General features: G+C 38.6%; 1 protein-coding gene across 1 annotated transcript in view; it reads right to left on the bottom strand.

Annotated features, from left to right (window-relative positions):
• Positions 1-12718, bottom strand: part of TMED8 (transmembrane p24 trafficking protein family member 8) — a 43468-nt gene that overhangs the window by 15759 nt on the left and 14991 nt on the right. Inside the window, exon 2 of the mRNA XM_006746748.3 lies at positions 2396-2477. Coding sequence (XP_006746811.2) covers positions 2396-2477 — 82 coding nt within the window. The remainder of the gene's footprint in view (positions 1-2395; positions 2478-12718) is intronic.

The following is a 12718-nucleotide window of genomic DNA, read 5'->3' as shown; positions in this document are numbered from 1 at the left end:
TCCCTGGATCGAGTCCCGCATCGGGCTCCCTGCTCGGCAGGGAGTCTGCTTCTCCCTCTGACCCTCCCCCCTCTCATGTACTCGCTCTCTCTCATTCTCTCTCTCTCAAATAAATAAATAAAATCTTTAAAAAAAAAAAAAATAGTCTATGAAATATGATGTATACTTGCTTTCTGTCTGCCCTCCCACTAGAATGTAAACTCCATGAGACCGGCAACTTGGATTGCTTGTTCATTTGTAGTATCTTCATTGCCTAGAACACCGCCAGGTAAGTAGCAAGCAGGCGCTCAACAAATAACCGTTGAATGAATAAACAGGAGATGGCCCCCAAATATTTGTTGAATAAACAAATGAGTAAGTTACTTTTTGTTTGGGAGCAAAAGGGCAGTACTGGCATGTGAGACTACAACAGTGAATCCGATCATTAGCCTGACCTTACTGTGTATGCATCTAAAGGCTCTTCTTTGCCTTTGTGCATGCTACTTTGCACAAATATGGTTCTGCTTATTAAAAAACAATTCTAAACAGGACACGCCACAGCCACATAAATTTAATATTCACATTAACATTGTACGCTCTGAAGAATCAATGAAGGGTGTTTTGGGAAAGACAAATTGCAAATCACTTGATGCCAGTGATAAACCACGAAAAGGAAAAACTCCCACTGTAAGCCTTCTGGTGTGTGCTGACCCAGGGTAGGGAGGGCATCCCAAGGGAGGGGAGAGCCTGGCCAGCCAGGCTAGCCTCATTGGCAAAGAGAGAGAGTTGTGCCCTTCCAGTTCTAATATATACAAAACATAAACACTACACTTCAGGTGTCATCTGGGCTGGATTTCTTTCTTCACACACTAGATTTTAGAAACAAAGCTTTAACATTAGATCTCCTTTTTTCTAAGAATGTTGTACACTCTTCGCTCAAAAACTTTATTTACTCTTAGGAGGAAAAATCAGTTCTGTGCCAAAAGCCATCTCCCAAATATCCTTCAAATCACCATGTACAGAGAAAGGGTGAGGGCAGGAAGACGGAAAGGAGCTCCTCTCCTGGGATTTGATGAGGATAAGAATTGTCTCAAATCATCAAAGCCTTGGGGAGGCTTTGTCTTCTAAAAGGACTGTTATATAAATAACCTAGTAAGTCTAAGCATGGAACTCAAAACCCTTCCAATGTGACTCATGGGAACAAGCTTTAAAGTAGAACAAACCTAAAGCTCCATAAACTTGGGAAATTTTTCAATTCATTCTTTTGTTTTCCTCATCATAAAAAAAAAAAAAAAAAAAACCTATTTCAGTAGGGCTGTTAGGAGGATTACATGATATAATACATTTTAACACCTAGTACAGTATTGAGCAAATAGAAATATTCTGTAAAAAGTTAACTATTTTATTATCATTGTTACAGAGAAAAATTCAATAAAGTATGGCTATATATCACCAACTGTATTATTATTACATTAATCATTATCTTCCATCATCTGAATTCTGGGGGAAAAAAAGTTTTATTCCATATATAAAGGTAAGAAGAAAGAACTTCTACTGAAGAAGTAACAGATTGGGGGCACCTGGCTGGCTGTCAGTAGTGCATGCGACTCTTAATCTCAGTGTCATGAGTTCAAGCCCCACATTGGGCATAGAATTTAAAATAAAATTTTAAAAAATTTTTTAAAAGAAATAACATATTGTTTAAATATCTTGACATTCCTCTCTTCCCCCAGCCACCAACTTTGTGTGAGGCATGGAGACCACACTGGTTCTACTGGACAATATTGTGCCACAAGATCAGTTGGACTTAGTATCTGTTAACTCCATTATTATCTATTACTCCAAAATATGGGTTTTTGTTAATTATTCCATTAATGTTTCATGTTTCCACTTATTCCAGAGCTCAGTACAACTCTTCCCTTTCTGCTATACACTATGGTATCAATGACAGTAGGTAGATGAAATGGATGGAGCAGAAAATTAAGAATAACAATCTGAAGGTCATCATAATGGTTTAATCTAAAAATTAGACTTAAAAAAAAAAAAAACCCTCCAAAAGTGTGTTTGTGTGTGTGTATGTGCATCTTATGGGTAAAAAGCAAATAGACATTCTCTTCAAAGTCCACCTGGGATCCATCCATGTCTAATGTTTTAACATTTCAACCTGGGCTTCAGAAGAAGACACTACACTATTTGTTACAGTTTTGTTCTCTGAGAGAAAAGAAAATTTCACCACCTGAAAGAGATCTCACATTGCCCCTAAGCACACTTAAGGGCTATCATCTATATCTACCACCAAATCATCTATACTCTTCACTCCAACTTGTCCACCCCCTTAAAGTCGCTGTCCATGCCTTTCATCAATTCCTTATCTCAGAAGATAAGCGTCTAGGAGCCAACCAGTTGCTGCCCCTACCTGTAAGGTGAGGAATGGGGTTCTGGATCAGAGGCCGAAGCCACTGCAGAGGTGACGTTGGTGTTTTCTAGATCTTCATTCTCTAGAAAATCATGGAAAGAAAAATTCAGTATTTGAGAGGCAACACAATCATAATTATCTTGTATCTTGAAAAAAAACAATCTGGCAGTTTCAACCAACTTTCTCTTTCCAAAAATATTCTGGGCATCCACTTCTGAGAGGTCTAGTGCATTAATTATTCAAGTCCTCACACCCAAGTATTCTCAGACCAGCATACCCCATTCATGAAAAAAATACGTTCCTTTCCAAAACAAGCCCCTACAAAATTCATTCTAATTCAAGGATCACATTTCTCAGGAAGCATATGGTTAAATTAGGCAAAACACAGAAGGCCGAGTGAGATTTAGGATGAAATGCACTGGAATTCAGCATCACGGGATGGAGTGTCGCCTCTACATTCAGTAAGCTCACGTCACTGTAGCTAGGGGAAAGGATTTTTGTAATTTCTTTCACTCACTCATTCACCAGTGACTTATTGGAGAACTGGTAGGTAGCTTCACAGAGTATACAGGTGAAATGCATAATGAAGGCCATGTTCCCAAGCTCACAACAAGCCTATGGCTGGTATTTTTGCCATTTGGCAGGTAAAGACACTAAGGCACAGAAGCAGGATTCAAACCCAGGCAGTCATGCTCCTAACCCTCAGGTGCTACTAAGTTTTATGGTTTATTGATATAGCCTTTCCTTGAGCATTCAGAAAAGCATATGGTTTAGTGTATTTAGACAGGCCCTGGCTTAACCTCCTCTAGTTAAGACCACAAGAAACTGAAGCCCAAAGTCCACTTCTCAGTATGAAATACAATTTAAATGAAGTAAACCGCAAATACTGCAAATGTCAGAGTTTGGTAGCAACATAAAAGTGCAAATGATGGGCAAATATTCGTGATCCAACTTAAATCTAGTCTCACTTTTTTTATATGTGAAAAGATTATTTTTTATCAACTCACACTCTCATAAGTAGAAAGACCTTAGAGCTTATGCTACCCAATTTTCCTCTTGTGACATAATAGAAAATATATACATTAATCTCTGCCCCCAGTTCCTGGCACAGAATTCTGAAAATCCTGATGATTTCCTAAGTGAAAAGAGCACTATGAGCATGTTTTATTCTTTGACTCTGGTTCCTGACACAGAGTTCCTAAGTCCCTTGGATCTTCTCTGGTGATAGAAGTGTCTTTTGTTCCAAAGAGGTGACTCTGAGTGGGCTCCTGGATGGGGGCTGCTCACCAGAAAGACCAAGCCATGATCAGAGGCTTGGAATTGTTAGCCCCAACCCCCATTCTCCAGAGAGGGGAGGGGGGCTGGAAATGAAGTTAATGATTGATCACACCGATGTGATAAAACCTCCATAAAAATCCCCAAAGTACAGGGTTTGGAGAGCTTCTAGGTTGGTGAACACATCCATATACTGGGAGAGGGATGTACCCCAACTCCAAGGGGACAGAAACTCCGGCACTTTAGGACCCTCCCAGACCTTTCCCTCTGTGTCTTTTCATCTGACTATTCATCTGTATCCTTTCTCATATCCTTTAATAAACTGGTAAATGTTAAGTATTTCCCTGAGTTCTCTGAGCTGCTCTAGCAAATCATCAAATCCAAGGAAGGGGGAGGTCATGGGAAACTTCAATTCATAGTCAAGTCAGACAGCAGTTGTGGGTAACCCGGGACCTACTACTTGAGACTGGCATCTGAAGTTGGGGGGGGGTTGACAGTCTCATGGGACGAAGCCCTTAACCTGTGGGGTCTGACACTATCTCCATAATTCAGTTAAATTGTAGGACACCCAGGCGGTGTCAGAGAATTGCTTGGTGTGAGGTGGAGAAACCCAGATCTGCTGTCAGAAGTGCTGTGAGTGGGAGTCGTGTGAGAGTGAAGGAGAAACTCAGGAGGACTAAGCTTTCTTTACACCTCCCAACAAAGGAACTGAGTCTCAGACAATTGTCAGATGTTCCCCCAGTCTCTGCTACTTGGTGAAGAGGCCCTTTCACCAAGAGATAATGAAAATACGAAGTTCTTCCCTATGTTGACCTAAGTAGAATCTGCTTCCTAATAACCTCTGCTCTTCAATCCCTCCCCACAATATCCTTTCAAATATTTATAGCCTGCTATCAACTTTCCTGCAAGTTCCTCCACAGGCTGACCATCTCCAGTTCTCTCAATCATCCCTCAGGTGACCTCTGACCCCTGGCCTCCTTTTGTTGTCCCTCTTTGTTCCATTTGAAGTAAGGAGCTAAAATGGACAACTTCTTCAGATGTGTTCTAATCCACGCAGAGTACATGAGACTATAAACTCTTAATAAGGACACAGTATTTCTTGATATAATACTCTGAGCACTAGATTTTGTGTTTGTTTCCTTATATTTCCTTTTTTCTTAAGTTTTTATTTAAATTCTAGTTAGTTAACATACAATGTAATATTAGTTTCAGGTGTACAATATAGTGATTCAACACTTCCACAAATCACCCAGTGCTCATCACAAGCGCACTCCTTAATCCCCATCACCTATTTAACCCATCCCCTACCCACCCACCTCCCCTCTGGTAACCATCAGTTTGTTCTCTATAGTTAAGAGACTGTTTCTTGGTTTCTTGGTTTGGCACTAGATTTTTTTAACTGCAGATTTACCCTGTTAGCCTAAATAAGTCAATCAAGATCTCCAGGGCATATAAAAATAAACTTACTCTAAGCCCAGTCTCACCTGTGCTCTATTTTTGAAACATTTCTGGAAAATAATTGACTTTTTAACTTTAATGCAGGGCTTTGCACATCTATATTATTTATTTCAAATTAACTTTTTAAAATTATACTAATGCATGCTTTACTCATTGTAGAACAAATTAAATACAGATAAGAAAACATTTACGTTTACCCTTCCAGACTTTAATATACAAATAATCCATTATTCAATGCAGAAAAATGAGCAAAAAGAAACAAAAAACAATATAACCAACCACAATCCCATTAGCCAAAGATAATCTTTGTTAACATTTTGGTGCATATCCTTTCAGAAATATATTTATATTTTATAAATATACACATACATACATATGTGTGTATATATATATATAGAGAGAGAGAGAGAGAGGGAGACAGATGTATATACATCTATATGTTTATATATTTTGCCCCCATCTCCATTCATTAATTTTGTGTGGGGCACGAAGACCATAGGTTCTACTGGAAAATACTGTAACATGAATTGACCAGTTGGGACTATAATACCCACTAGCTCAAGGTTCTCTAACATACAGCTTTTCATTAATTATTCCATTAATGTTTCAGAGTTTCCACTCATTCTAGGGCTCAAATCTTATACACACACAAACACACACATATATATTTCTTTTTTTTTAATGAAGATTTTATTTATTTATTTGACAGAGAGAGACATAGCGAGAGAGGGAACACAAGCGGGGGAGTAGGAGAGGGAGAAGCAGGCTTCCCGCGGAGCAGGGAGCCCGATGCGGGGCTTGAACCCAGGACCCTGGGATTATGACCTGAGCCGAAGGCAGATGCTTAACAACTGAGCCATCCAGGAGTCCCCATATATATATATTTTGTGTTTATATTTCTGAAAGGACATGCACGAAATGTTACTGAACATTATTCATTTTTCAGAGTCAATAGAAATGGTACTATATCATAATTTTAAATGACTGTATATTATCCAATAATCTATACTAAAATTTCTTTAACCAATCCTCAAGTCTCTATTGTTAGAGCTGGAGTTTGTTTCAACTCTTTCACTGTCAGAGATGATGATATTATATTAGAGATGTCTACACCCTTTCTTTTTTTTATTAACAAATAATGTATTATTTGTTTCAGGGGCACAGGTCTTGTGATTCAACAGTCTTACACAATTCACAGCACTCACCATAGCACATACCCTCCCCAATGTCTATCACACATCCACCCCATCCTTCCCACCCCCCACCACTCCAGCAACCCTCAGTTTGTTTCCTGAGATAAAGAATCTCTTATGGCTTTTCTTCCTCTCTGGTTTCATCGTGTTTCATTTTTTCCTCTCTTCCTCTGAATTTGTTTCTCAAATTCTGCGTATCAGTGAGATCATATGATAATTGTCTTTCTCTGATTGACTTATTTTGCTTAGCATAATACCCTCTAGTTCTATCCACGTCCTTGCAAATGGCAAGATTTCATTTTTTTGATGGCTGCATGATATTCCATTGTGTATATATATATATATGTACCACATCTTCTTTATCCATTCATCTGTCAATGGACATCTAGGCTCTTTCCATAGTTTGGCTATTGTGGACATTGCTGCTATAAACATTGGGGTGCACATGTCCCTTCGGATCACTACATTTATTATCTTTGGGGTAAATACCCAGTAGTGCAATTGCTGGGTCGTAGGGTAGCTCTATTTTCAACTTTTTGAGGAACCTCCACACTGTTTTCCAGAGTGGCTGCACCAGCTTGCATTCCCATCAACAGTGTAAGAGGGTTCCCCATTCTCTGCATCTTTGCCAACATCTGTTGTTTCCAGACTTGTTAATTTTAGCCATTCTGACTGGTGTGAGGTGGTATCTCATTGTGGTTTTGATTTGTATTTCCCTGATCTACAACCCTTTCTTAAGAACCTCCCCTGTCCACAGCCTTGAAGGGGCAGTCCCTGTGACCAATGTCTACTATGCTAGCCATGCTTATTGGTTTTGGGTGAACATATGCCCAAAAGTCAGTCCAATTCTCTTCCCCAAAATCTGCGGTTGGTACCACAGGCCAAAACAGACTGTGAAGAGCCTCAGGTAAGGGACGGAAATGCCATTTGGGAAAAACCTTCACAGGCCAAGTAGAAGCAGATGACTAAGCATTGAAGACAACTGTTAGAGATAGGAAAATGATCATTCATGAAAGAGAAGTAGAAACAAGGGACTTTGAGGTCCAAGAGGAAAAGAGACACAGAAAATCTACCTGACCACTTTCTAATTCCCATAATGTCCGTGCTTCCTGCAATTGGATTCTGTAAGATTTATGTCCTAACAGTAAGCTTTCTTTCTACTTTTTATTGTAAAATATATCATACATACAAAAGATGGCATGAAAAGGAGACACAAAGCTAAAAATGTTAATACCAATCCCTACTTAGTCAGTAATGAGGTAAGTATTCATACATTAGAAGTCCTCTGTCTAATGCCCCTTCCCAATCATATCTCCCCATATTCTGAATTCTGAGTAAATTATTCCCTTGTCATTCTTTATATATTTTAGGTATATTAATTACTGCTTTGTAAAAACTTCTCTATTTTCTTTTTCAAATTTTTATTTGAATTCTAGTTAGTTAAAACTTCTTTATTTTAGAAAAATTTAAATACGCACAAAATTAGAGAACAGTGGAACAGAGATTCATGTACTCATTATCTTCTCAACAACATTTTACATCTTGTTTCTTTTGTCCCCTACCTTCCTGCCCCACCACCACACACATAGTGGATTATTTAAAGCAAAGCGAAGACATCATTATATTCATTTAGAACACATCTCTAAAGAAAAAGACTTTCAATATAGGTATGGTACCATTATCGTTCCTACAAAATTGGCAATTCCTTAATATCATTTAATACACAATCCACATTCAAATGCCTCCAATTGTCTCAGATTTTTTTTCTAACAGCCAGTTTGTTTGAAATCAGGATCCAAATAAGGTTCACACACTAGATTTAGTTTGTGTGTGTCTTAGGTCTCTTAATCTATATCATTCCTCACCCCATTGTTTTTCATAAAATATATTTGTTGAAATGAAAAGTCATATGACCTGCAGATTTTCCCACATTCTGCATTTGGCTGGCTGAATTTTCATGATTTCATGATTCTTCTACTCACTGTAATTACCTGTAAATTGATCTTAGATCTAGAGCTGTGCTGTCTAATACAGTAGCCATTAGCCTGTAGCTCAATTTAAATTAATTAAAATTAAATAAAAATTAAAATTCAGTCTCCTAGTCTTATTAGCCACATTTCAAGTACGCAATAGCCACAGGTTGCTAGTGGGTACTGGATAGCACAGAAACATTTTCATCATCAAAGAAAATTATTTTGGATGGTGTTGACCTAGAGATTTAGATTCAGGTTCAGTTTTGATCTCACAGGACTACTCCAGACATGGCACATTAAGTTCCCATTGCATCACATCAGGAAGCACAAAATATATGCTTGTCACAACTTTAATGACATAAAGATTGGTGAGTGGGTTCATGTTTTCAGCCTTTATTTCACCTAATGGCTTTAGTAGCCATTCATGATCACTGTCTAAAATAGATCCATCATTTCATTAGAGACTAGAAAATGATTTTCATAATTCTAGCACCTTCTACATTTATGAGTTAGAATTCTTCTATTAAAAAAAAAAATCTCCTTCCCATCAACCATTTGGTTACTCTGAAGTATTACTCATAAAAGAAAGGCAGGATAAAAAATTGAGTCTTCCGGGGCACCTGGGTGGCTCAGTCGTTAAGCGTCTGCCTTCGGCTCAGGTCATGATCCCAGGGTCCTGGGATCGAGCCCCGCATCGGGCTCCCCACTCCGCGGGAAGCCTGCTTCTCCTTCTCCCACTCCCCCTGCTTGTGTTCCCTCTCTCGCTGTGTCTCTCTCTGTCAAATAAATAAATAAAATTAAAAAAAAACAAACTGAGTCTTCCCTAATTGTCAGAATACTAAGTTAGAATCATAGCAATATCCATATAATGATTTGGAGGTTTTGTAAAGTATTGTTAGAAACAAGCAGTTTTTAACATATTTTATGTGTTTCAAGTTTTCCTAGTTTTGGCCATTGGGAGCTCTTCAGAGTTGGCTCCTGTGTCCGAGTAGTCTGGCTTATAGCAAAAGTTCCAGGCTCATCTTATAAATGCTCTGCCCCAGCCATTTCTCTAAGGAGTCCCGGTTCTTTCTGATGAGAAAAGGTATACACAGCAACCACATCAAAAAGGGAACCGTGAGAGGTGCCTGGGTGGCTCAGTGGGTTAAGTGTCTACCTTCGGCTCAGGTCATGATCTCAGGGTCCTGAGACTGAGCTCCACATCAGGAATCCTGCTTAAACGGGGAATCTGCTTCTCATTCTCCCTCTGCCCCTCCCATTCCATGCTCGTTCTCTCTCTCTCTCAAATAAATTACATTAAACTAAATTTTAAAACGGGAACCATGAGTTAATGGCTTTGCCTAATACATTCAACAGACCTTTACTAGGTCCCTGCTACGTGCCAAGCACCATATTCCATCCTGGGAATACAGTTAAATTAGACGTGACTTGTGCCCTTAAAGAGCTCAATCTACAGAGGAAGAGAAACTCATAAACAGACAATTGTAATACAAATGTGTTATTATTTAGAACAGAATTATGCCCTTGATATCACAGGAACATAGGGGGTATTTAATTTAGGGAAGAAAGGTGATCAAAGGACTTTTCCTGAAAGATATGGCAATTATGCTATCTTAAAGAACAAGGAGGACTTGCCCACAGGCAAGGGCATTGAAAAAGGGCATTGCAGGTAGAGAGGATTCAATGAGCAAAAGAACACACACCAAAAAACACCATGGCATAACTACAGAACAATGATGAAAAAATTAATGAAGACACAAAAAAATGGAATGACATCCCATGTTCGTAGACTGGAGCTTCAGACTGTTAAAATGTCCACATTAGGGGTGCCTGGGTGGCTCAATCGGTTAAGTGTCTGCCTTCAGCTCAGGTCATGATCTCAGGGTCCTGGAATTGAGCTCCATGTGGGCTCTCTGCTCAGCGGGGAGTCTGCTTCTCTCTCTGCACGCCCCCCCCACTTGTGCTCTCTCCCTCTCCCTCTCTCTCAAATAAATAAAATCTTTAAAAAAAAAAAAAAGGAAAGAAAGATAAACAAAACTGGAGATATCATACCTCCTGGTTTCAAAATATATTACAAAGTTACAAAAATTAAAAGAGTATGGCATAAAGACAGACCTATAGACCAATGAAACAGAGTAAGAGTCTAGAAATCTATCTGTACATATATGATCAATTGATCTTCAAAAAGGGTACCAACAATACACAATGGGGAAAGGATAGTCTCTTCAACAAACTGTGTTGGAAAAACTGGATATCCACATGCAAAAGAATGAAATTGGACCCTTATTTCACACCATACAAAAATAAACTCAAAATGGATTAAAAACATGAGACTTAAACTATAAAGCTCCTAGAAGAAAACATAGGGGAAAAGCTTCATGACATTGGTCTCACAACAAAGCTTCATGATTTTATGGATATGACACCAAAAGCACATGTAACAAAAACAAAAATAGACAAGTGGGGCTACATCAAACAGAAAAGCTTCTGCATAGCAAAGGAAACAATCAACAGAGGAAAAGACAACCTATGAAGTGAGAAAAAATATTTGCCAACCATTTATCTGAAAAGAGGTTAATTTCCAAAATAAATTTAAAACTCCTATAACTCAATAGCAAAACAATCCAATAACCCGATTTAAAAATGGGCTTAAGACTGGAATATACATTTCTCCAAAGAAGACATCCAAATGGCCAAGAAGTATACGAAAATATGTTCAACATTACTAGTCATCAGGAAATGCAAATCAAAACCACAAAAATGAGATATCATCTTACACTGTTAGGATGGCTATTATCAAAACAACAACAACAACAGACAAGTATTGCAGAGGATGTGTAGAAATTGGAACCCTTGCACCTACATGAGAATGCAAAATGGTGTAGCCACTATGGAAAACGGTATAAAGATTCCTCAAAAAATTAAAAATAGAATTACCATATCATTTACCAATCCCATTTCCAGGTATTAATCCAAAAGAATTTAAATCAGGATCTCAAAGAGATATTAGCACTCCAATATTTCAGTGTAGCACTAGTCACAATAGCCAAGATGTGATAACAACCTAACTGTCCACTGACAGATGAATGGATAAAGAAAATGTGGTAGATACATACAATGGAATATTATATTTTTTAAGAGAAGGAAATCCTGCAACATGTGGTAACATGGATGAACCTTGAGAACATTATTCCAAGTGAAATAAGCCAGTCACAGAAGGACAAATATTGCACAATTCCACTTATGGAGGTATCTAAAATAGCCAAACCCATAAAATCAGAGAATAGAATGATGTTTGTCAGGGCCTACAGGGAGAGGAAAATGTGGAGTTGCTAATCAATGGGTATAAAATCTAAATTATATAGGATGAGTAAGTTCTAGAGATGTGCCGTACAATATTGTGCCAATAATTAACAATACTGTATTGTACACAAAAAAATTTAAAGGAAATATTTAGAAGCACTTCACAGAAATAAAAAGAATAAACATTAGTAAAATAAACAAAACACCACGGCTGTTCAGTGTGTATAGCAAGTTCAGTGTGTGCAGAGACCTGAGCCAAGAGACACAAATCCCATCGATTCAACTCAATACTTCACGAATCCCTAACAAGTGCCTGGCTCCACACTAGATCCTGGAGATGATGCACTAAAGCAGACACAGTTCTGGCCCTCATGAAGCTTTCAGTCCAGCAGGGAAGACTGAGAAGGACCTCTATCCCACAGATGATCAAAAATTTTAAGCTTAAGTTTAAGCTAGGAAATGACATGGTCAAATTTGTATTTTTGGGTAGGATTCTATAGCAGCTGATGGTAAGATGGATCTTACCGGATCAGATAGGAGACCTTGGCAAAGTTCACATGAGAGATAATGAGGACCTAGTGTGATATCTGAGACAGAGTAGAGAGGACTCAATTAGAAAATCATTAGGTGGTCAAATTTGTTTTTAGGATGCCCATGCTGGCCATGCTTATTTCCTTACTAAATGTTCACAAACCATTTGTGACATATTCTAGAACTTTGCTGAGAAGCTGCTTCAAGTTTAATGGTCTACAGATTCTGGATTCTAATCTCTTTTCCCCTTTGGAAATTGATACAGAGGTTCATTTCTAGTCCCTGACAGTCCTCAAAGATAGCACACAATTATAATTGCAGGTTCTTTCAGGACCCTGGATGTAGTAGTCACCTGTGGATCTTTTGGCTTTCAAATACTCAACCTTCTCCTGGAGGGGACTGACTTTGTAAACAGTACACAAGAAGTCAGAATGGAAGACCCTTCTTTTCCCAAATACAGGAAGTTAGGGACCAGGCACATGACCTAAAATATCCCCACCAAGAACTGGAAATAGCAGTGGCACAAAGGAGGGAGAGAATGCATCTAGTGGCAGCCAAACAGCCCTCACCAAATTGTTCTTGCTGCTTAG

This window comes from Leptonychotes weddellii, chromosome 9 (assembly GCF_054177405.1).
Source record: "Leptonychotes weddellii isolate Sample4059 chromosome 9, ASM5417740v2, whole genome shotgun sequence".
In the NCBI taxonomy this organism is placed as follows: Eukaryota; Metazoa; Chordata; class Mammalia; order Carnivora; family Phocidae; genus Leptonychotes; species Leptonychotes weddellii.
This window is presented reverse-complemented; position numbering and strand designations above follow the sequence as displayed.